The sequence below is a fragment of the Neomonachus schauinslandi genome, chromosome 14 (assembly GCF_002201575.2).
Source record: "Neomonachus schauinslandi chromosome 14, ASM220157v2, whole genome shotgun sequence".
NCBI lineage: Eukaryota > Metazoa > Chordata > Mammalia > Carnivora > Phocidae > Neomonachus > Neomonachus schauinslandi.
In genome coordinates, this window is record NC_058416.1 from 13,815,343 (window position 1) to 13,840,830 (window position 25,488).

General features: G+C 41.7%; 1 protein-coding gene across 1 annotated transcript in view; it reads right to left on the minus strand.

The window, feature by feature from the left end:
* ZCCHC2 (zinc finger CCHC-type containing 2) overlaps positions 1-25,488 on the minus strand; it is a 58,081-nt gene that overhangs the window by 24,344 nt on the left and 8,249 nt on the right. The window contains exons 3-6 of the mRNA XM_044920860.1: positions 17,502-17,613; positions 14,851-14,927; positions 12,522-12,593; positions 7,537-7,649 (exon numbers count right to left, since the gene is read on the minus strand). Of these exons, the coding sequence (XP_044776795.1) occupies positions 7,537-7,649; positions 12,522-12,593; positions 14,851-14,927; positions 17,502-17,613 (374 nt within the window). The remainder of the gene's footprint in view (positions 1-7,536; positions 7,650-12,521; positions 12,594-14,850; positions 14,928-17,501; positions 17,614-25,488) is intronic.

The following is a 25,488-nucleotide window of genomic DNA, read 5'->3' on the forward strand; positions in this document are numbered from 1 at the left end:
CATATTTAAAAATGCATAACTTATGACCAAACAATTTCAATTCTAGAAATTTCTCTCACAGATAAACATATCCAAATGTGTTAAGAAACATATGTGGACATTCACTGTAATACTGTTTGTTTCAAAATATTTAAGAATCAAAATGGCCATAAAGTGCACTCATTAATTATGATACAACTAAAAATAGATTATGTAGCAAATAAAAAGGCAGCAATCTTTTTACATGTACTGATGTGTGACCATGTCCAATATATTTAATGAAAAGAGTTAAGTGGCAAAAAAGTGTGTATAAGATCATTCAATTTGCACAGTAAATATATACAAATACATAAATACAAGGGTATGTACATGCACAGAAAATTTCCATAAAATTTTTTAATGAAGGCTATTCTAGTGACTAAATTTGGAGAAAGGGCAATTTGGGACTTTTGGCATCACACCTTCCTCTACATTCTTCACAAGTAGCTTGAATAACACCTTTATAGTAAAAAAGATCTCTCTCTCACACACACACACACACACACACACACATACACACACACACACATCCATGATCATCACGGAGGAGAACCCTAAAAGCTGTTAATAAGGAAGAGTCAGACACATACTTCTTAATTGTCATCCTAGCCAGGAGCCCAATTTCTAAAAGTGGCTCCTTATGGAAATATTTTTTTCCCTCTAAAAAATCTCACACTTAAAAGTTGCAAATACAGTAAAAAATACTTTTTTAAACAGTTGATCTCTGACACCCCAACACCTGGCAAGACATCAGTATCTCCTACAGAGACATTCTCTTACAATCAATAACAGGACATTAATACTCTATGATAAATTAAGACTTAATCCTCAGACCCCATCTAAGCTTTTCCAACTGACCCCAAAGTGTCCTTTTTACCACAAAGACCCAGTTCAGATCCTATGCTGCATCCAGCTGCCAGGACAGCTCCTCAGCCCTCCTGTGGCTCTCATGGTTTTAAGAGGAATGTAGTTTGTGGAATGGTCACAATTTCGGTTTGTCTGAGGCGTCCTCATGATCAGATTCCCAGCAGGAGTCTCACAGGACCGAGGCTTTGTTGTTTTGCTACAGCCTGCTATGTGGTGATTCTGACTGACCCCCTCGTCACCCATCAAGTTCAGCTCCGGGGTGAGAGGTGGTACCTGTTAAGCTTCGCTATTCTAAAGTGACCCTTCCTCCCTTTATGAATAATAAGCATTATTTTGTGGGAAAGGACTTTGATACTGTAAAATATCCTCAAATGCTCAATCTGCTCATTCGTTATCTATTTCAACATGGACTTGTGGTTTCCTCCTTTATTCAGCGTTACTGTTTTCTTTATTTTGATGTTCGATTTGCTCCAGATTTGACCACTAGGAGCCCCTTCAAGCCGGCTTCTGTGGCCTGGTGACCAAGCCACTCCATTCTTTGAGCACTGCCGAGCTTTCCGGCACCATCGGAAAGCTGCGCCAGCCCTACAATCAGTTTTTCCTCCGAGGAGCCCTAGTTCTGTTTAGGGGAGAATGGTGTTACAAGTCAAGCTCTGAACACCAGGCATCCCCGCTGAGGGTGGCTGGGGCCGCTTCCAGAACCTTTCAAAGAACAGAGTCAGGGAATGTGTGTGTGCACACACAACCGTATTTATTTCTGTAAATGTACCAAAACTCATGGGTTCGCATCCATACCTTCAATTCCAATCAGACGCTCCAGGGCTCACTGGGGCGGTCCTTCCTTTCTGTATTGTAACTGCCTTCTCCAATAGAGAGACACCTGGTCCTCACGATTCTTAACATACTTATATTAGGTCAACCCTTGTAGTCATCTATTCCCACTCTTGCCCCTTCTACCTCCTGTGCAGGTGCCCTCCTGAAACAAGCTGAGCGCGAGTGCCCTGCCGGCCACCTCTCATGTGTGTGCGCTCTCAAACGCTGTGCCAGGCCCCTCAGCACCAGCCCCATAACTGGGGACTCCTCACTCCACTTGGGCCCCTTTCCTAGTCCATTAGGGCATGTCCTCCAAAACTGCTGCCACCGCCTGCCATGCTCTGTTCCACTGAGTGGCTTGAGGACTTATGGGTTCGGGAGGGGCAGGGGAAAAGAGGACAGGAACTGACGAGGACTCTTTAAAAATGACAGTCCTATGAAGAACTCAGGTACTGGTATTACTAAGACTTGAACCACAGTTTAGCACATCTCCTAGGAGCACATATGCATCAGGTTTTATTTTCTTTTAAAGATTTTATTTATTTATTTGACAGAGAGAGCAAGCGAGCACAAGCACGGGGAGCGGCAGGTAGAGGGAGAGGGAGAAGCAGGCTCCCCACTGAGCAGGGAGCCCGATGCAGGACTCGATCCCAGGACCCTGGGATCATGACCTGAGCTGAAGGCCGCCGCTTAACCGACTGAGCCACCCAGGCGCCCCTGCATCAAGTTTTAAAATACCTAAGCTGAATAATAAATATCTGAGAACACACATTAAAACAGAGGAGTATTTTAGAAACAGTACCAGGAAGAAAAATATCAGGTCTAATAGCTACTAATAAACTATAAAGTTCTAATAATGAAGAAGTGATCCTGGAACAAGAATGAGATTGTTGAGAGGAAAAATCCAGGAACATGTTATATACCTAAGAATGTAGTAAATCAGTAACATAGGAAAGAATCAATTCATTGTTTGGAAAGAAAAACAAATTTAGATCCTGGCCTCACTTGGTAAAACAAAATAAATCCAAAACAATTAAAGGAACAATAAAAATAACAGAAACTATCGTGTACACAAAAAGTAAATTGATCATGTTTCATAAGAGGGATAGCTTCAAGCTCTTTTAAATAAGTGAAGAATATATATGGCCCAAACTCAGAAGTTACCAAGTGAACAGCCAGTCTCATTCCTACTCCCAGAGGCCCTCTTCTTCCCTGGACATAAGCCTCTTTAGTACTTTGGTTTTCAGAAAGATTCTTTACACATAAAGAAGATGTGGTATACACCAAGGAATATTACTCAGCCATTAAAAAAAAAAAATGAAATCTTGCCATTTGGGACAACATAGATGGACCTATAGGGTATTACATTAAGTGAAATAAGCCAGAAAGAGAAAGACAAATACCGTATGATTTCACTTATATGTGGAATCTGAAAAACAAATGAACAAACCAACAGAAACAGGTTCAAATACCGAAAACCGGTGGTTGCCAAGGGAAGGGGGTAGCGGGATGGGTGAAATAGGCGCAGGCAATTAAGAGGTACAAACTTCCAGTTATAAAATAAATAAGTCATGGGATGAAAAGCACAGCACAGGGACTATAGTCAATAATACTGTAATAACTTTGTGTAGTGACAGATGGTGACTACACATGTTGTCGTGAGCGTTATCGTATGCTACATAATTGTCAGATCGCTATGTTACATACCTGAAACTAACACAATATTGTATGACAGCTATACTTCAATTAAAACTAAATTTAGGGGTGCCTGGGTGGCTCACTCAGTTAAGTATCCAATTTGATTTTGGCTCAGGTCATGATCTCGGGCCTGCTTAAGATTCTCTCCCTCTCCCTCTGCCCCTCCCCACCCAAAAGAAATAGACCTTTAAAAAAAACTAAATTAAAAAAAATTTTAAATTTAAAATTAGAAAAATACAGTGGCCTCCTAAACAAAATAAAACTCAAGTTTTTAATTTGTATTTCTGATTATGAGCAGCTTTGCATATGTTAAAATGACACCTGAAATTCAGTTTCTCTGTGCTATTTATTCATATATGCTCCCATTTTTCTCCCTACTTTGGACTATTCGTTTTTATTACTTACTGACTTTCAGGAGGTTTTTTTTAACGAGAAAGAAATTATTGCAAGTATTTTTTCTTGAATTTGAGGTTTGTCTTCTCTTTGTTTATATTTTCTTCTTTACCTCAGGCAGAAATTTGATTTCTGAGTATTTGAATTTCCACTTTTAATGGTTTCTAGATATTGTGTGATACTCTGAAAAATCTTTCATACACATACTATAAATTTCATGTTTTCTTTCTTACATTTAAATCTCTGAGCCAGCTAGAGTTAATTTTGATGTAAGGAATGACATACGGTTCTAGCCTAACTTTTCCCCCATATGGCTACAGAGATGTACCTAACATTTAACAAACAATCTGGGAGTGACTTTGTATTCATGAAGAGATAAACCGAAACACAGAAACAAAGACATATAGACCTAACATAGCATTTTAATCTTCATCTAAAAAATCATCACTGAGAAATATTGTATTACTAAAGGTAAGTTGTTAAAAATCTAAAAACACTAAAACCCACAAGGATACACTGGTAAAGGACAGATGATCTTACAAAATATACAAATGGCTAAACTTACAGAAAGATACTGAATTTCATGAACAAAGGAAATGAGCATTAAGCCAGTGAGATAATTATTCTCCTATCAAATAAGGATATAGTTTTTTAAATGATACTCAAAGCTAGCCAATAAACAAGTAAATTCAAACACTAATAGTATATACTATTTACATAACTTTTCCATAAGAAAAATAATAATATATGTATTATCAGGGATACAAAAAGAGGATCATAAATCAGTAAATCAATTTCAAAGAATCTCTCTTCAGTAGTAACTCATAAATCTGGAAAATTTTTTAGGTACAAAAATGGTCAAAGCTGTATTTTTTGGGGGGTGGGGGGGAAGCCCAGAAAATTGTCTTTCTTCCCAAAAACAAAGAAAGAGTCAAAGGATTACACAGCCAGATGGGATATATTCTGTAGCCATTCAAAATGATCTTGAAGAATTAAATATAAAATGCCTATAATTTGAGAAGGAAAATAGAATATAAAACTGCCTATCTAATATTACAGGCAAAACAAAAAACTGAAAGGAAAAATTAAAATGTTAAAAGTAGTTCTATGAGTAACTGTCATCTTTTCATTACTCTTCCGTATTTTCCAAATGTTCTATATTGAACATCTGTCAGATTTATCAAGAAAGCCCCAAACTACCTAAATAAATCGAGCAACTCTTACATGGAGCACTTTGTATACAAACATACTGAATAAGATTTTATTACATTTTATCCCTCTAATTGGAGCAGTATGCAATAGACCTTTGAGTCCACTACCGGTCAGCCACACGACCTCAGGCAAGGTAAAGACCTTGGCTGGAATCGGAGGCCTGTAGCCAGCATCACCCGGCTGGGAACAAAGCACGCCCTGAAGCCAGCGCCGACAGGGTGAGAGCACACACTGACTTCCTCCAGGAGATGGCCTCAAGACGCACACTCTGCCACTCACCACACCCCAGAGGCTGCTGGCTGGCATCCTCACTATGTCCTCCAGTGCCGACCACCAGGTTCATGCTCCAGACACCCTTCCACCCCCCAGGATCACAGCTAGAAGCTCCCTCCTGAGCCACTCCAGAGGCAGCGGTCTCAGTGCTCACCCACCTCTAAGGCCTGCTACTCAATGTGTGCTCCATGGACCATGAGCATCTCCTACAGCCTACTGAATTGCAGGACTGTGTCCACTCCGATGCTATGGAGTAAGAACCTGCACCTTAACAAGATCCCCAAGGATGCATAAGCCCACTGACTTCTGAGTAGCACAGGGGACCCAAGAATTCAACCAACTCTCCCTCACCATCATCACCCAACCTCACCAGTCTCATCCCTGGAATACTCGGTGACCACTGTCTCTGAGAGGCCCCAAATAGCCAGGCTCTGCAATGAACAGATCTGCACCCCCCTACTTGGACTAAAACCCTGCAAGCCTGTTCGGGTGGAGGGCCGCGAGGGTGGGGGCACTCCCGTGAAGCTGCCTTCCAGGCACTCCGCCCTCTGGTTTTAGTCACACACCTGCCACCGGGTCACGCTTCCACATTCGTACTCAGTTTGGCCCCTGCCTCACTGTCTGCTCCACTCCTGGTCTTCGGGGGACTTCGAACTCCACACGGGTGACCAGCCAACACTGGGATCTTTGCTTGGCTGCCTTTTCCCCAGTGATTTCCTCCATCTCTGCTCTATCCTGGATCTTGTCACTCAATGAACACACCCTCCTTCCCAGATTTCTGCTTCTCTCCATCAAGGAGCAAACATCCACCCCATCTTCCCAGCCCCGCCCCATCCTGAGAATGCTGGCTCCCCACCGGCCGAGGGGGGGGTCCACGATGCCAACTGACACCCTTCTCTGCCTGCTCTCTGCCTCAGCAAGGCTACTCCACAAATGGGGCCGGCTCAGGTTGGGAGGGCAGACAGGAAGTCCCACTCAAGCCCGGGTACTCTAGGGCATCTATGTTCCAACACTGCTCTTCCTGAGTTTACTTATTAATAACTGCACGTTTCCAGTAAAACAGCACTTGTCTCCTTGGCCATTACCACCTTAATTTCTCTCTCCTAAAGGAAAGCCCTCACAGAGGGGTGAGTGGAACAATTAAACAATTACCGAAACCATACCCCAAACTTCTGACAATCACAACGAATGGCTCCACCTCCGAACTCCCTAATCCAAACATTTCACACTCTGATCTGCTTCATGACTTGCTTACTCCCATGACCCCTAATTCTTCAACTGCGGCTCATGCTCCTGTCTGACTCACCTAGCCTCATTCTGGGAATCTGTCCGTTTTTAAACACTGCACACTCTTCCCTAAATTCCTTTGCCCCAGTGTCCTTTTGTCACATCCAAGAAAGTCTGTATCCAAAAATCTGCTTTCCTAACACTTGAACCTGAAATGCTGGAAAGATTTTTTTAAAAAAATCCACACAGCAGGACAGACCATTATCATTATCATTTACTGATATTCAATCTCAAATGGACTCCACACCCTGGCTAGGATGTTCTCCACATCCCCACACAACCACTGTAAGTCCCTTCTGCTCTCAAACATTTGGTCCCCCACGCTCAGTGTAGCCACTGTTAAGCAAACTCTTACTTTAGGAAAAAATATGAGCCATTAGGCAAGAGATTCCTCAACTTCCCATCATGAAATGAGTCTATTTACCCACATCCACACCCACCCTGCCCACACAGGGCCCCTGGGCCACCCTTACTCCACTTGCCCATATCTTCATCTCTTCCTCACTCCACGGGCAGCACGCTCTGGGAACTGACCCACCATGCCCAAGCAGTCACCACTGTAACTTCACCACCTACAGAAGAGCAGGTCTTCAGCAGCATTCATTTCCTTTTACTTTCCAACCCATTAGCCTAACCTTCTTACTTGACAACTTAAAACAGAAAACATCTCTAAAGTTGAGCTCTTGAACAAGGAACTCTTTCAATAAATATTTTATGGAGAAAACAGGAGGTTCACTGAATGTTGGCATAGTTTAGAAGCAATTATTTATGATATCAGAGAGCCAAAGAGTCCAATGATCAAAGTAATTAGTTTGAGGTTTCCTAGTGTGAGCCTAGACCCAAATAACATATGGATAAAAAAAAAGTACTCCACAGAAAAATCTCTCTGTGATCTCCCTTGAACTCCACTCTAAGTCCTCCGCTGCCCATGATCTTGTCTGTGACACCGCTGTGACAGTGTCATTGAATTGTTACCTTAGGATGGGCTCTAGGTCAGGATGTCGCCGTTCTTCCCTTTTCAATGAACCCTGATTCAGGGCTCTTAAGATGGTCTTGTCAAAAGTCTCTGAAGACACTTCCTTTGGGAGCTAGAAAAGGAAAACAGCAAGGCCAATGTTAAGTTTTTCACTTACTGCTAAGGAGGTTACAAACCAGAGGCATAAAAGGAAGATAAGTGTCTCTTGCTCAGTCATCGTCCCAAAGCAGTTCCTTCTCTAAATCTTCATGACACAGGCCCCGTATGGAAGCAGCATCGATTTTTCTACTAGGACAGTCTTCTACCTTCTGGGCACACCTCAGGGCTCTGTGATGGTGCAGAACGACCCAGCGGCATCCAGCACACTTCTGGGACACGCCTGCACACCACTCCCGTTCTACTTGCCACATGCCACATGAAAGTCACATCCACACCGAAGCTAAATGGAATAACGTTTTGCATAGCGTAGCTATGATTATTTTAATCCTCAAGTAGTATTCTGAGAAGTGTTATCCCTCCCTTTAGAGTCATCACCTTTGTGCCTCGTTTCACAGCTGAATCTCAGGCAATGTCAGACTACCAGTGCGACGCACCAAATAAAGAACTGGGTGTGAAAGATAGGGTTAAAACTCTCATCTTGCTCACATAAAAAGCACTAATTGAAGGGTGAATAACCTTTCCCTCCACATGATGGTGGTGCCCTCAGAGCGATGTACCAGAAACCACCAAAAAAAAAAAAAAAAAAAAAAAAATCACTTGGCCAAAAAAGGTTTTTTTTAAAAACAAAATTTTAAGTCGTTTTGTTTATTAACTAAGCTTACTTTTTAAAATTCCTAATAAATCAGGGGTGCCTGGGTGGCTCAATCGTTAAGTGTCTGCCTTCAGCTCAGGTCATGATCCCAAGGTCCTGGGATCGAGTCCCACATCGGGCTCCCTGCTCAGCAAGAAACCTGCTTCTCCCTCTGCCACTCCCCCTGCTGTGTTCTCTCTCTCACTGTGTCTCTCTCTGTCAAATAAATAAAATCTTAAAAAAAAAAAAAATTCCTAATAAATTAATCATTTATAAAATTAACTTCCCAGGTCTTTCAAGCATTCGAAGTTTTAAATTTGACTTCTGATAACTAGTCTTTGCAATGAACTCCTGAATTACTGGCACTTTCACTAAAATTAAGAGTAGAACCATTAACACAGTATCTAAGGAGCTGCAGGAATAGAACAATCTACACAAACTGTCAGTTTACATACCGATCTCTAACCTGAGAATCCAAAGCAAGTATGCTTTTAACAAATACGCATTTTGAGTCAACGATTCAGAAACGGAAAATTTAACAAAGACAGCATAAAGTATTACTAATTTCAGGCAGTGAGACTATGGAATCAAGATGGTTTGTCAGAATGAAGTTCTTCCTGGTTCTTTTATAACCTGGTAAGGCTGAAGGCCCTGCTCGCACTCCACGCGCCCGCTGTGGAGAGCATGTCCTCTGATCACTAACAGGAAGAAACAGCTCCTGAATCTACACATTTCCCAAACAAAGAAATGACTATTTCAATATTTATTATTTTAATACAGATTAAGGACACTAGGCATATTTCATATTACCCATTTTACACAAGGTATTTCCTGAACATCTGTACACAGCCAAAGAAAACCAGCTTCAATGGAGAAGTCTGTTTCCACTACGGAATCACTGATGGCTCCTTCTAAGCACCGGAAGGCATGAGCACGTACATTGTCACCCAGTCAGTGACTGTTCACGTGACTGGGCAGAGTGCGGATGTGCAGTCATCAGTATTTGCAAAATGCTTTATTTTCAAGTGGTTTTTATCTTCAATTTCCAAGGACTATTTCCAGCCCTAGAGGAAGGCACATTTGCTAAAAATACAGCTTTAAATTATGTCTCTTCTATTCTAGTCACTTCTGAATTTCCTCACCTCTTGGTCTTCGTTCCAGGACCCAGCCCCCCACCTCCGGGCCCCAGCTCAGCCCTGCACCAGCCCAGAGCGCTGGGAGGCATTTCTCCTCGCTAGTACAAGCTTCTCTTTAAAAACTTTGAGGCCTGGGGCGCCTGGGTGGCTCAGTCAGTTAAACGTCTCGTCTGCCTTCGGTTCAGGTCATGATCCAGGGGTCCTGGGATGGAACCCTGCATGGGGCTCCCTGCTCAGCGGGGAGTCTGCTTCTCCTTCTCCTCCCTGCTCATGCTCTCTCTCGCTATCTGTCACTATCTCTGTCTCTCTCTCTCTCAAATAAAATCTTAAAAAGAAAAAATTAAAACATTGAGGCCTAGGGGAGAACCATCATTACAATTTAGTTTTTCTAACTCTCCTCAGTCATCCCTCATTCCTTCAATCAACAAATATTCAAAGCCCAACCCTGTCCAAGCTACTGCGTTAGGCGCTGGGGATACAGCAGTGAGAGAAGAAACAAAAACCCTGCCTCCGTGGAGCTTCCAGTCTCGCGGTGAGAAACAGGTGTCAGATGCAGCTTCTAAGCAGCAGTAGCAGGGGAAGGGGGCCTGGATGCGAGGACAGAAGCTGCCATTCACACGGGAAAAAAGGATTTGAAGCACTGACCTCAAACTCACTCTTCCACATTACAGCAAACAGTAAAAGTGCAGTTAAACAGCATCTACAAAAGTTAAAGGCTGGTAGTATGTACAGGCTGTCAAAAGGACACTTTTGCTCTTAACTTTTGTAGATGATTTTAGAAGGGAGGTAAAAAGGAGAAAAGATATATGGTAAACTTGAAAGGATGTTTTAGAATAGGCAAGTACTTTCTGGAAGCATACAATGTTGCCAATTATTTCATATAACTTGATAAGGCATCTGTCCCACTTTAGAAAAATTCTGTATTCAAAAGTTGACTAACTAGGGGGATCATTAACTACCATGATTCTGAAGAGTGACTTAATTATAGGGGGCGGTATTTTTTTAAAGCACTTAAGCTTTCAGAAAAATTGTACGGTTGCAAAAAAAAAAAAAGAAAGAAAGAAATCTGTCAAGACGAAAACCCAACTGAAGCTTAGGGAAACCCGACAGGACAGACCGCCTGGTGCCAGGCCCGAGGCTGGAGGTCAGCCACGTGCTCTCCTGTTGAAGTCTCCCAGCAGCACACGGGACAGGTTGCTGGCAGCACCCCCACCCTAATGCATCAGGGAACTGGCCTTGCCACGTAGCAGCACCGGACCCCACCGTACTGACGCCATACCGCAAGATATTTCAGCCTCAGCTCTATCTCCCTGCAACCTACCCTCCAGCACTAGAACTCCATCGCGGAAAGGGTAAGGCAAGAAAAAGAAACGAAGCATGTTGCTCTCTGACCTGTAGGACACCGGTTCATGACTACTTGCCCTTAAACTTTGATGAATTTATTCTCCTCAGACAGAGAAGTCAGCTATAAATAGAAGAGATTTTAAAAGTGCAGGGCTGGCGGTGGTGCGGGACAGCCCTTCCTAGCTTCTTCAACAGGCAGACTGTTAGCCAGGCGCTAGTTTCTCTGGGGAGCTAACGGCCCTCTTCTCTGGAGGACAGTGCTCATGCACCCAGTCCTTCCACCACTCTCTCCTTCCTCACCATGCTGTCGACTGCCGACAGGTCATATGCGTAGGACCTTTGGCAACTGGAAATTAATGACCCCCCCATCTCTGCATGCAGTTAGGTCACCATCTTGAAGTGGCAGAAGGAGCCCTCCAGCCTTAACCAGGAGGGCCCAGTTTAAAATAAGCTGCAGGATGGGCACCTGGGTGGCTCAGTTGGTTAAAATAAGCTGCAGGAAAATATTCAAGTTGTCCCTGGGTATTAGTTATCCCTGTTAGCGGACTAACACTGTGACAACACATTACACTATGTCCTCCTTAAACACTTTTTTTTTTTTTTTTTTTTTTAAGATTTTATTTATTTATTCATGAGAGACAGAGAGAGAGAGGCAGAGGGAGAAGCAGGCTCCCAAGGAGCAGAGAGCCCGATGCGGGACTCGATCCCAGGACCCTGGGATCATGACCTGAGCCGAAGGCAGACGCTTAACCATCTGAGCCACCCAGGCGCCCTGTCCTCCTTAGAGCCAGCACCTACCATGCTGCTCAAAGCTCTGCAAGCTGGCGACAAAGAGTGTCTTTTAGCTTTCAGAATGGAGACCCACATGATCTGAAAGAATATATTTATGGTGACAAGCACACAACTTAGAAACTAGCACGGTCCTGAAAATTTCTGATGTCATAGGTTCAATAACTACATCACATCTTCATCCAAAAGTCAGTAATGGAGTGGGAATGTTTCCTGCTTCTGGACTTTCTATCTCCTTATTAGCAATACATTTTAAAATATACTTGCTTATTGAGAAATAATAAGGTACTGGTTAACCATTTAAACTCATTTCCTTCTTTTAATATTTAGCTCTACCCATACATGCTTCAATAAAATAGAATTAGTGTAAAAGAAACAGGGAAGAGTTTGACCAAATTGATCTAAGATACCTTTTACCTCTGCAAGTCTGTGTAAGACGTTCCCATTATCCCTTATTCTCAATACTCTGGAGAGTCTATCACTGGGGGGAGGGAAGGGGGAAGCCGGAACTCGAAGAAGGAACCAATCGACATGGATTTAAGGAAGTCCACAGAGGGAGCTGAAGAGCTGTTAGGTCTCAGAACACAACAAGGCTAACAAGCCTCCTCTCATAGTGCAGACGCACCCTTTCACAGGAAGTACCCTTGCAAACAGCCACCATTAATATATACCTCGGCAAGGAACTAGGAATAAGGTTCCATTTTTTTTTTTCCATGTGAAAAACCCTTCATTTCCTTGTATTGGTCACATAAGAAAAGTTCGGTTTAGAATAACATGACATTTTCTACAGATAATGTTCATGGAGAGTTCTAAGTCAACCTCTACATATGTGGTTACATCTTCCTGGTGTCTGTTTTGATATTGAGGTTTCTGGATTCTATATATTACGTAAAAATCATTTTAACAACAAAATCTATACTTTTACCTTCAGTAGAAATTCCTGTAGTTCTTGGTGGGTTTTTGTTACTGTTGTGACTGAAAGATCAGACCAGTTTACCTGATTTAAAAAAAACACACATATTGTATGGTTATTTCTTAGGCGGAAACCGGCTGGAAAAAAGCCATGTGTAAAACAAAGGGCCTTACTTAAATTTTATTAAGATTAACAATTAGAAATATAAAGTTAACCTGGCATTGTCGTAATTTCTTCAAAATCGTTAAAGTTAACGGTACATTGACATAGTCTACTCAAAAAACTTTTTAATAATTCCTTTCAAATTGCATGGCTTTGTTAAAAAGTTGTCTTTTAAAATAAGACTACATTTTTGTAATTTTTCAGAAAGGAAAAGTTGTAGGACTCTAAAATGACACTTTTGACGGTATAGATCTATATACCAAGAAAGATAAAAATTCTATCTCCTGGAACTTATTAAATATAAATTCTTCAGAGAAATAACTAGAGTTTACTGCCCCTCTTTGATAGTACTACATTGTATTTTTATGGGATTTATGGCTTATGAAGAGATTTCATCTTTATCTCAATTCTTTAAAATTCCATTATGGTAGATGGGGCAGGTATGATGACCTCCATTTTCAGATGGAGAAACTAAAACTCTAAGAGTAACTTACTTAGATCTGACCCTAAGTAAGCAGAAGAGCCAGACTGAAATCTGTTATGCCACTTTACCTCTTGGACGCTTTTAATTCAGTGGACTTGATGGCGGCCAGCTAATAATCTCTACTTTACAATTATTTGAGCCAAGTAAAACTTGCACTAGGCAAATACCTAAGTCTTATCAGCTAGTCATACCGTTATTAATCAGATAGTTCAAAATAGGTATGAAATTGTATCTACCAATCCTCAAAGCAAATATCCTTATTAACTGGCACATCTTTTAAATGATTTTTAATTATTCGAATGTTCACTGAGCAGCTAACTTGGGTCAGACACTGTTCTCAGTGAAAGGGACCCAGGAGTGGACAAGACAGCCAAAGTCTCTGCTGGCTGAGGTTCAGGGTCTGGTGCATGAGAGAGATGACCACAAATGAATAGTTAAGAATTCCCCTCAGGGATCCGGGCTCCAGAGAAAATGAACAGGGCGTGGTGCAGGAGCAGGATAGCACATCAGAAGGGTGCCGAGAAAGACACCTAGGAGACACCAGCCTAGGAGTTGAAGGGATGTGAGCTGTGCCATGGCCTGGGGAAGACTGTTCCAGAGCTGGGGATGACAAAGGCTTGGAGGAAGGAACAAGCTAAGAGCTCCAGCAACAAAAGGAGAACTCGTGTAACTGCATGAAGAGAGCACAGTGGCTTGTGCCATGGGTTATCAAAATGTTCAGTGAAATATGTGGAGATAAGGACTTAAAATTTGCAAACTGAGGCTACTTCCCACAGAGCAGAAGCCAGAGTTCTGAAATTCATTCAACAAATGTACTAAGCAAGTTGGATATGGTGGGATGACAGAGGATGAAGAGTCCTGCTCTCCATGAGCTAATAACCTACTGGAGAGGAAAAACATGTCACCTAAATAGAAGACTCTGTGAAACTGGTGATGGGAGGATACCATGAATGAATGGAAACACATTCTGCTGGAGGATCAGTAATGACTTCATGAGAAAGGCAGAGCTGAAGTTTGGCAAGCAATACCTTTGGGGAAGAACTGAAGTGAGGGAGCACAGAAACGTGGCGTCGGTCCGTTTGGCTTCAAGGCGCTCAGTCCAACCTTAGGAGAAAGGGCTAGACAGTGAAGCCCAAGCAGGGAGGAGTAAGGAAGACATGGACAAGGAATCCGCATGACAGTCAACAGGCAAAAAGGAGACATGGGGAATGACAAAGCTGGACTCTACGGTTAGTTAGCTGTCTGAGGACAGAGTGACAGGAAAGCAATCAGAGAGAGGAAGACAAAGGAACAAAGGCCAATAGCCTTCGTGGACAAAGAAGAGGAGGAGAAAGATATCAGGGAAACCATGCCAGGAAAAGACAATGCCCGTGATCTTGATTTAAAAAAATACTAGTGAAAATGTTTACTTTTACTTTAAAAGATACATCTTACACCTCAAATCGAAGGCTCTTACTTTTTTTTTTATAAAATCATCGGAGTAACTTTAACGTGATACAGTTAAAACCTTGGCAAACCATGCAGCACATACTGAAAACAGGACAGTCCCTTAATTAGGACAAACGTATGTCTACGTACAGCTTTTTCTTAAATTAGCAAACCTGCTGTAAGTTTTTCCAAAGATCAATTTTCACTTTTCCCAAAAAGTCATTTACCACGGTACATGAGACATCTGTTGGGGGCAGAGGGGCTTACTTTGAAGGTGTACTCCCAGTATTTGTCAGCCCTTTTTCTCTGGACTCCTTTCAACATTATCTTCTCAATGTGCACGGCTGAAAGAAAGAAAACACGTAGACTTGTTCTACAGAGACTAGATGCAGGTTTCAGTGACCCAATCTGACAAATACGAAACAATTGAGCTATTTAGCTTCATCTTTACTACTGGTCTTAAATCATGAAATAAAACCAAAAAGTGTAGAAGCATAGCAATGTGCCGTTCATCCGTGAATTTTTTTCTGTATCCATTCAGCATGCCGAGTACTCAGTAGTTCCAAACATCCTGTTAAGCATCAATAAATAAATAAAATACACCTACAGTAAAGATTATTTTTCTAGAGGATCATCTTCAAAACCGCTGTTATTCCAATTACCACATACAGCACTTTATTCAAGTTTTTATGCATAGTAGGTATAAACTAGAAAATATCTAAGTTTTTGTTTAAACTGAAAAAAAAAACTTTCAAAAGTATATAAAACTGATAAAAATTTCTTTCCAATTGGGAATTTATAAATTGTTGTTCTCAACACGACCCTTAATATCATATAATGGTATTACAAACTTAACGTTATGAATGAACTTCACTATGAAGGTTCACTATGACAAAAATTTTCACAAATCTATTACACAGATAAAACAGTGGTCATAAGTTACATGAGTAATTCTGAACTGAACCAGGTAAGATGTCAGCTTGTTAATGAAGTAAACAAATGTACAAACTCCTGAACTACTCATTTAACACATCCTTCAATAAAAATATCATCTTTCAGGAAGTAAATACCTTTACAAATTGAGAAGAGCCAGTCTACTAACCATAATATAGGGACTTGAGGGGAAAAAAAAAAGGCAAGAGAAACTGTTGCTCAAACAGAAGAAACAGCGTGTAAGCAATAATGAGACTGGTAGTCATGAACAAGACAAAGGTCACAGGGGAGTCAGGAGAGGGACTCCACAGGCTCGGGTCACTGTTAAATTCAGGGGATGGGAGATGGTGAAGAAAAGGAAAGGATTTACTTGGAGGGAAAGAAGTTAAAATAGATGAAGGAGAATACACAAAGTAATAGAAGTAGACAGGGGAATTAAGATTGTTCTAGATCACGGATGGTGAGCAACGAGAAAGCAGGAAACGTAAGATACAGAAATTTGCTGGAAAGCAAACATTCCTAACAGACTAAGGAGATACTGCTACCAGTATTTTGTGCCAACTTTCCAAATATATGGTGTCTGGTGGCCCGCTTCTAGGATCATGTCCCCTCAATGGGTGAGAAATGCTGAGGACGGGAACAAAAGAAAATCTCCAAAGCCAGGCTGGAAGCCTGAACTCCTCAAAACTGCTGCAGTACAACCAAGGCCAAAGCGGGGCAGGAAGGGTCTGCCATCTTCAAAACCTTTTCTATTAAATTATGATAAAGGATGATGCTATTTAATCAAAACCATCTGACCTAATCTATGTTCAGAAAATACAAAGCAGCTCTACTTCTGCGAATCAGTGGGCTAAGGGCAGGGGACCACTAGGGCATTCTGCAGTAAGGGAATATGGCTGTGTCTTCAGCCTTGATTTTACGTTCTACCTGCCATTATCTCTCAGAATCAAGATGAGCAAGACAAAAGAATACGGTGAGGGATGGCCGGGGTAAGGGAGACGCTGCAGCCCTCATAAATTAAAACTAAGCAGCAGAGATCACATGCATTTGTTTAATAATAAAGAACATGAGAAAAATCATCTATAGTACCATCTTGCGGGTGTTAGCACTTTGATGTAGTTTTTTGTTTTTCTAAAATAATTTTTTATTAAAAAGGAAAAAAAAAAGGACCTTCATTGTAAAAGCAAACTCTGCTTCAGGTCACTCGCATGTGTAGTGAGTGTGGTTGAAGGAGGTTATGACTCAAGTAGTTTCATTGAATAGGATGGAATAGGTAATTATGTAGACTTTATTTGAAACATTAAACATGCATACCTATTTTTCCTCTGTGAGGAAAAATGTATTACACAAAAAGGACTATTGTTGGGACTGAAAGGAGGCAAAATGATGTTGATTCAAAGCTGCCATAACGGAGTATGATGCTTACTGCCCACACTTTACCCAGGTGGCATCTACTTTTTCCATTTCAATTTTCCCCTCAGGTTAATGGACTCCCCGAATATGAAGAGAAGTGAATATCCGAATTCCTTTCTTTTCAGATGAAAATGTCCTTTCAATTCCCCCATCCCAGCCCTCTTGAAATCTGTATTACTGCAGGAAGCATGGGCTTTTAAGAAATTTCTTCACTTTCTTACAGTGAACTTCCATAAAATTTCTTTTTTCAGGAAATGCTGAGCACATTCTCCAGATAAAGCACTCTACACCAAATACTTCGGGAAAATGTTAAGGTTTTTGCCCTCTGACAGTATCCAACTAGATTTAAGACAACCAACCGCAAGGCAGAACCAAGTAAGCACAAGCCAGGACGGGCCAAGTGTTGCAAAGCAGGAGCCCAGATGAAGACTCCAAAAAGTGGGGGACTGGTGCCTGAGCCAAACCTAGGACCTGTAGGATTTCTCTACTCCAAAAAAGAGAAGAATTAGAGTTAACCAAGGTAAATAGCACTCTGCAACCTTCTCCTGTAAGTTTACAAAAAACAAACATACCTTCTCGCTGGGTTCTATGAGGTGCCACAGGAAGTCCATCATGAGGTATTGGGGCTTGTTCTAGTAAACTGGCCTCATCACTTTGCATGTAATCACCATGAGCAGAATCATTCTAGATGAGAAAGAGGGGCACATGTTAATCTACTCCACAGACCAAGAAGAGTCAACTCCACAGAAATAAACCAGATTAAAATCTTATACTTTTAACAGCGACCACTTTAACAGCAATTTTTAGAGATCAAATAGGTGATTACACGTTAAGGGCAGAAAGGCACAAACTGGCATTTACCACTAAGGAAAAGGAATCAATATTTATTGATATCAATATTTACCTTCACTTCACAGTAATATTCTATCAATTATTTACTGTCCCAGTGTTCTTGGGACATGCAGCACATTATTACTCAGAATTCCCAGTGATGTCAATTTGAACCAAAGTGAACCAGAATCAAAGGAACACAGATAAAAGAGGATAGCTAATCCCCCACATATATGGGAATTTTATTTTTTACATTAATTACTGTAATTTTTATTCACTACTTGATTGTAGTGATGGTCTAACAAGATGTTTTGGTAGGAAAAAGTTTTACAAAAGGTTATCATCAATATCTGCCAAATCTTTCTGAACAAGAATGAGTATGGACAGCGGGTTTACCATTAGTCATGTTAAACCACCTAATAGCAACTGGGTGCTCTAAATCTGAGTTTGCTCAGCCAATCACTATCCTCAGTAAAGTGGAAGAAGTTTTACTCCTAGGAGAACTGCTGCCTGGAGTCAGGAAGGGCCTGCTTATCTCACACACAGCTCTCTAGAACTGAAGCAGTGCCGTGTATATACGGTTCCAACAACACACTGATTAAGCCAAAAAAATAAAACAGCCTTAGAACTGCTGTTTATCACAACACACACCTTACTCCTTCATGTTCAGAATCTCAAAATACTACTCAGAACAAACCACCCCAGTTTCAACAATTACAATTTGACAAATGTGCAATAAATAATATACATTAATTTTTTAAAATTGTGTCAATTTAGAAATAAAACAAACAGAAAACCCAACACTTTCCAAGAATCCTAATTTAAAATATTTTGTTCTACTGTCCAAACATGCATGCTGGCCTGACAATAGGTTTGGGCTGCGCATTGACAGCTCCATTTCTGGGAATAAAGCATCACATCAGAGACTCCTGGGAGCTAAGCTTCAGCCTTATATATAGCTTGTCTTCCTGTAGAAACCCAAGGAAATAAGCATCTGTCTACACAGAACCACTTAATGAGAAGGACAGCACAGATCTCTTCAACAACATCCAACTTCCAAAACATTTAGCATGATGGCATTCACCAACTTTCAATATTAATGATTTAAAAAAGGTAGACCATGAGAATTCTTCTAGCAACAACAAATTTACCTGTATCCTAATCCAGACCTTATAATCATTTACCACAAAGTCATAAAACAGCATTGGCCTAACACTGCTATAAGTACTTCAAAAATCAATATAAATAAAGCACTGTAATCCTCTCAAATACTTGTGTTAACTGGAAGAAGTTTAGCTGAATATGTCAACCATTTTTATAGAGTATTTTTCTACACTGCTCATTCATGATTCATAAATTAAAAATAACACCTTTGAATACAAATGCAAAATATGCAAAAAAAAAAAAACACAAATAGTTTTCATCAGGGAAATGCCCATCAAAATCACAATGAGATACAGCCTCGCACCCATTAAGATGGCTATTCTCCAAAAACACAGAGCACAGCTATTGGTGAGGATGTGGAGAAACCGGAACCCTTGTGCATTACCCAGTAGGAAGGAAAATAGTGCAGCCACTGCGGAAGACAGCGAACCAGTTCCTCAAATACTTAAACAGAGTTACCACGTGGTCCCGCAATTCCACTCCTAGGTGGAGAAGCTAGGGACTTGAGCAAAAGGAGGGACTTGAACAAATAATTTTTTCACAGCAGCGTCACTCCCAATAGCCAAAAGGTGGAAGCTCAAATGTCCACTGTTGGGTGAACAGATAAACAAGATGTGGTATATATACACAACTGAGTATTATTCAGCCTACAAAAGGAATAAAACTTGAATACATATTACAACATGGATGAGTCCTGAGGACATCGTGCTAAGTGAAATACCTGGCACAAAAGAACAAAGAATGTACAAGTCCACTTACATGAGGTACCTAGAACGGTCTCCGTCATAGAGACAGAAAGTGGAAGAGTGGTTACCGGTGCCGGGGGTGGGGGGATAGGAGTATCTGCTTAATGGATAGAGAGGTTCAGTTTGGGATAAAAGAAAAGTTCTGGAAATGGATGGTGGTGATGGTTGCACAAGAATGTGAATGCTAGGGGTGCCTGGGTGGCTCAGTCGGTTAAGCGGCTGCCTTCGGCTCAGGTCATGATCCCAAGGTTCTGGGATCGAGCCCTCCATCGGGCTCCCCGCTTGGCGGGAAGCCTGCTTCTCCCTCTCCCCCTCCCCCTACTTGTGTTCCCTCTCTCCTGTCTCTCTCTCTGTCAGATAAATAAATAAAATCTTTAAAAAAAAAACCAAAAAACAAAAAAACTGTTTAAAAAAAAAAAAGAATGTGAATGCTACTGAATTGTACACTCACAAAGGTGTTAAAATGGCAAATTTTATGTTATACATTTTACAATAAAAAATAAAAAATTTTAAAAATAATTGTATTATGCTGCCTCCACAAATATTATATTGAAGCAACCATGAGAAAGTAGTCTGCTTCACAAAGTCACATTTTTAAAGTCTGAAGTTACACATTTTAACAGCCGAAAAGGCCTCCTGTTTAATAATCTAGGGAGAAAAATGGAGTATGAGTGTCTTTCCAAGGACCTAAGTTCATCAACCCATGAAATACCTACTAATTAAGTCTTCTCCCACCCTACATCTCAGTGTGTATCAATGCTATAAAATCATTTAGACTAAATTTAGAAACTATGTGTAAAATTTACAATTTTATCAGTTTAATAAAAATTTAATCTAATGGGACGCCTGGGTGGCTCAGTCGGTTAAGCGTCTGCCTTCAGCTCAGGTCATGATCCCAGGGTCCTGGGATCGAGTCCCAAATCGGGCTCCTTGCTCAGCGGGGAGCCTGCTTCTCCCTCTGCCACTCCCCCTGCTTGTGCTGTTCACTCTCACTCCCTCTCTGACAAATAAATAAATAAAATCTTTAAAAAAAAATTTAATCTAATGCCTCGTGAGCTTCAGAGGTCAGAATCAAGTTTACTGGTCCCAAGAGTGAATGGCTCTCCGTTCTGCTGTCTCCCCTTTCCACATGTCACATACGCTTCCTTTACTCTGAGTACGGGGAAGGGTGCCATAAAAATCTGAGAGCCACTGGTTTAATGGAATCTTACAGAGAGGCATTACACCCGCTTTCTCTATTAAGTTCAGATTCCCAGGAAAACACACTATAGAGGTCATGCCAGAATTGGCATTTTACAAAGACTAGGTAGATGAAAGTGTCAGGACCAAGTGAAAAGTGGAGAATTTTTCTCTGCTTGGATTAAGAAATGAAATTTTAAAATTCTAAGCCCGCAAAAAATATGCACAGGAACACAAAAAAACATTAGAATGTGTGTGCTCTCCTCCCTTCTGTAACTCATCGGAGTAAAGTGTTTTCTGTCCTAAGGCGTGCCTTCTCTAAGAGTTCCTGGTTAGCGCAAATCCACGTCACATAACACAGGCAGGCTGGACAGCTCGTTCATTCCAGAGATTATTCACATTTAACTTTTATACATGTAAATCCAACGCCATTATAGACTTGAGATTTCTCCAATGTGGGGAAAGTCTGAAATAATCAAGTGGCTGGACAATCCAAGAGACTCTTCTAACATACCATGGAGAACAAAGGTCACACTGGCCTCCTTTTACTTTAACAAAGGTCAAGCTGTAGATGGAGTTTATTTTAGCTCATCTAACAATGTTCTGCATGTTTCATCTAGTCCTTTGATGCAAACTAAATTTAAAAACACCAAGACGTTCTCTATTTAAAAAATAAACAAATTAAGAATTTCTTAGCTTTTTTTCTTAATTTACTAACTTCTTCAGGAGTTTTTTTATACTCATCAAATGAGACTTTGAATACTAACATTAGTATCTAACCACAACATCCTATTAAGGTTTTGTGGTAGATCAAATATAGATAAAAATACTTTGATAGCCCTCCCACTGAAAGGTGGATCTAACTCCCCAGCCGGTGGATCTCGGCCAGCTTTCTGAGACTTGCCTGACCCACAGAATGTGAGCAAAGGCACATTTGGGAATGCTGAGGGCAGGTCACCAGAAGCCCTGCAGCCTGGGCCTCCCGAGCCACCGTGTACTAGTGCACTTGCCCCAAGGATGCCACACGAGAGAGACCACACTGACAGAGGACAGAGAGAGAGGGCTCCAGGCCCAGCTGCATCTCCAGAAACTCCGCGGCTGACAGAAGCTGCCCTTGCTCTTAGTTACCGGTCTAAACCCCCGGCCCACGGAACTCTGCGAGATAATAATAAAATGGTGCTGGTTTAAGCCACTAGGTCTGGGGATAACTTGTTATAGTTGTAGGTTTTAAATTCTCTTCTTTCAATCACCAGGGTCCCAACTAAAGCATGTTATTATTTAAGCAAGATTCATAGAAAGCCTTGCTTTGAATGTGAGAAAATGATTAGTTATTAGAACCATTTACTGAGATGTCAAATTCCATCCATTTTGGTGGAAGGAGAGGGAAGGTGTCGGGGAGAACTGAAGAGGTCCCTGCTGCCTCTGTGAGAGGATGTGGTAGAACAGGCAGGCGTCTGCCTCATTTCTGCTAATGAAACAGCATGCCCCAACCCAAGGTAATGCCTGGCATCGCCTTCTAGCAACTGAAAAAGGGCGAATGACGTGCAAGAAGAAACGGGCCGGGTGAGCAGTGCACAAGAGCCCCGCTGCCGACACCTGCTGTGCCAACAGGTCAGAGGAGGGACACCTGGAGTTGGCGGCCTGAGCATCGTGCACGTTCCGGCTGGGATCGGGGCTCACCTCCCTTGTAGCTTCTTCTTCCGTTTGGCTAGAAGGTATGAGATGAGTGTGGCAGAACTGACCATCTTAAAGCAGGGGTTTAAAGCACCCTAGCCACATGTGGGGGGGCCCACAGTTCACTGAACCTGTGTGTCCTCTCTACCACCACAGCCCCCAGACCAGCCGTGGCCACTGTGACCACGGCTCTAACAAGGTCTCCTCAACGTGACACGGGTACAAGAAGCGGTGGCCTGTGCAGAGCAGGGCTGGACTGCAGCCAGCTGGGTGGAACGGGGGGCAGGGGAGGGAACATCACCATAACTTTCTATGTGTTCTGGGGAGCTCTATGAATTTATTACAAATTTTATTTTTTATTTTTTTATTTTATTTTTTTTTATTTTTTATTTATTTTTATTTTTAAAAAAAAATTTTTTTTAAAGATTTTATTTATTTGACAGAGAGAGACACAGCGAGAGAGGGAATACAAGCAGGGGAGTGGGAGAGGGAGAAGCAGGCTTCCGGATGAGCAGGGAGCCTGATGCGGGGCTCGATCCCAGCAGGGAGTCTGCTTCTCCCTCTGACCCTCCCCCCTCTCATGTGCTCTCTCTCTCCCTCTCATTCTCTCTCTCTCTCTCAAATAAGTAAATAAAATCTTTAAACAAAAATAAAAATAAAAACCATTCAAATTGTTGATGTCATTGTCTTTTCCAGAGAACTGAACTTGTAGGATGTGCAATTAGAGAAGACCTAGCAAAAGAATGCTGATAGGGAAGCCTACTGGGGAGGAGGGTGGTAGTTTTCATCCCAGAAAAATGTCACTGGCCTCGAGGGTTTCCTTGTAAAACTCCCTTCATGTTTCTGCTTTCAATGGGAATAGCACAATCTCTAGTAGGCATCTGTAGCTGACAGGTGGATGGGTGAGAACTATAAACTGTCTTAGACCACAAACTACAAGGGTATGGAAGGCTGGGGGGGGGGGCGAGAAACAGCCTCCCAGTCTAAACCAAAGCTGGGATCCACCCCCCCCTTTAGAACCAGCATCTGTGTTTACCAACCAACCTTCTGCTTTCCTACTACAGAAGGGAAAAAGATCCCCTCTCGTACCCTAGAACTAGGATGCTAAACCAGGAATTGCTACATCTCCTGGGCTAGCAGCCCCCAAACCTTTAAATCCCCACTTTACCAGACATTCTAGGGGAGGTGAAAAGAACACACCCCTGAGCATGAGTAGCAGCAGATCTATAGAGAATGTGCTTTCCTCCCCAGGTCATATATACCTACCAACTGCCCTCTCCTTCCCTGCCCCACCCCACAGGAGATGAGAGGTAGGGGACTCAAGGGGTCCTCAGTAGGAAGCAAGACCTGGGCTCAGAAGCCCGACAGCCCACGGCACTGCCAGGACCTCTAGCTCCTGCAGCTAGAGCCCCAGCCTTCAGCTCCAGTGGGGAAATGTTCCTGGAACCATGCAGAAACGGAAGCTTACAGAGTTTAAAAAGGATTTTTGACAGTGACTGATTGATAGGTTGGTAAATAGGACAGTGCAGAGAAACGTTGCATTAGGAATTCTGTTTAACGCCACCTGTTAGAACACACACCTTCCCCAAACAAAACCACCCCAAACCGCTCTTTTCATCAGGCAATCTCTCCGTAAACTTGATGGTCTCTTTCACAAGAAATACCCTCCAAACACACATGACCCTGTTGTTGCTTCAAGGACCACCAGTGAATCTCAGTCATTTGATACCCTCCTCTCCCGAAAAACAATATACTGGGGGAAAATTAGGTTTCTTAACTATCCCAGTTTAGATATTCCTAACAAGAAACGTAAAAATTCCCCATTCTTAGACTGTAGATGGCTCACTTCAGTGACCAAAGTAAGTTTTTAACTTTCTGATCCTAAGCAAGATACTATCTCAACTGTGTATTTGACTCCTACTACTCCTCAAACAAATCCTAAATTGGAGATCAACACCAGACAACCACAATTACTCAAGTAAGAAACTAGCTTGTAATTGATGACTTTTTCCACCCTATCAAAGCATCATCTGTAGGTTTGCCCCAATTTATGTACACACACACACACACACACACACACACACAAAGCTTAATTTGGACTCTAAATGGCCTGATTTGGGAAGAATAATTAATAAACACAACTACTGAGCATTCACCTATTGAAGATTCAGTTCAAATCTATACTGCTCCACACTTTTACCTAAAGAAGCAATTCCTTTCATTATTTCCAAAACAGTTGTGCCTGTATCACAGAGTGGCAAAGATTGTTATAAAGTAGCTGAGAAGTGTAATTCGTACAAGACCAAAAAAACACTTCCTGATGTACTTTGTCTTAAAGCGATTTATCATATTGGTATTTCTCAGAGCTGTATCTAAAAAGCTAAGCATAAGAAATTTTGAGTGAGCTTTTATGATATATGCAACGCTGACCAAAAAAAAAAAATGAAACACGATGCCTAAGACTTTGAGGAACTTAAAATCTAGGAGGAAGGTCAATTTTCTAAGTTAGGAATATTTCAAAGTAAAGTTTTTCTTAGAAATAGGGGGAAAAAAATCATAGAAGTACCAAAATTACAGCACAGAATACACATGCTGCTGGAATTCAGAGGCACCAAAGAATCTTAGAAGACAGCCACAGGGACAATTCCAGCAAACAACATGCAGGAGGTGACGGCACAGGCCGGCTCTGAATGAAGATGGGATGTGTGAAGAAAGTGGGAGACGGATTTTAAGACCAAAGACTTACTGGAGGCCAGGCTCCCTCAGTCACGGCAAGGTATGTGATGCGATTAAACGCTGCTTTAGGAAGACATATCGGGCAGTGGTATCCCACAGGTAAGAGGTGGGAAGGCTGCGAACAGCGGAATCCGTTAGGAATAAAGTCCCGGAAGAAAATGGTGACAGCAAGGATGAGGGAAAGAGAGGATTAAGGTTATCAAGCAAATCAGAGTGATTAGAAGTATAA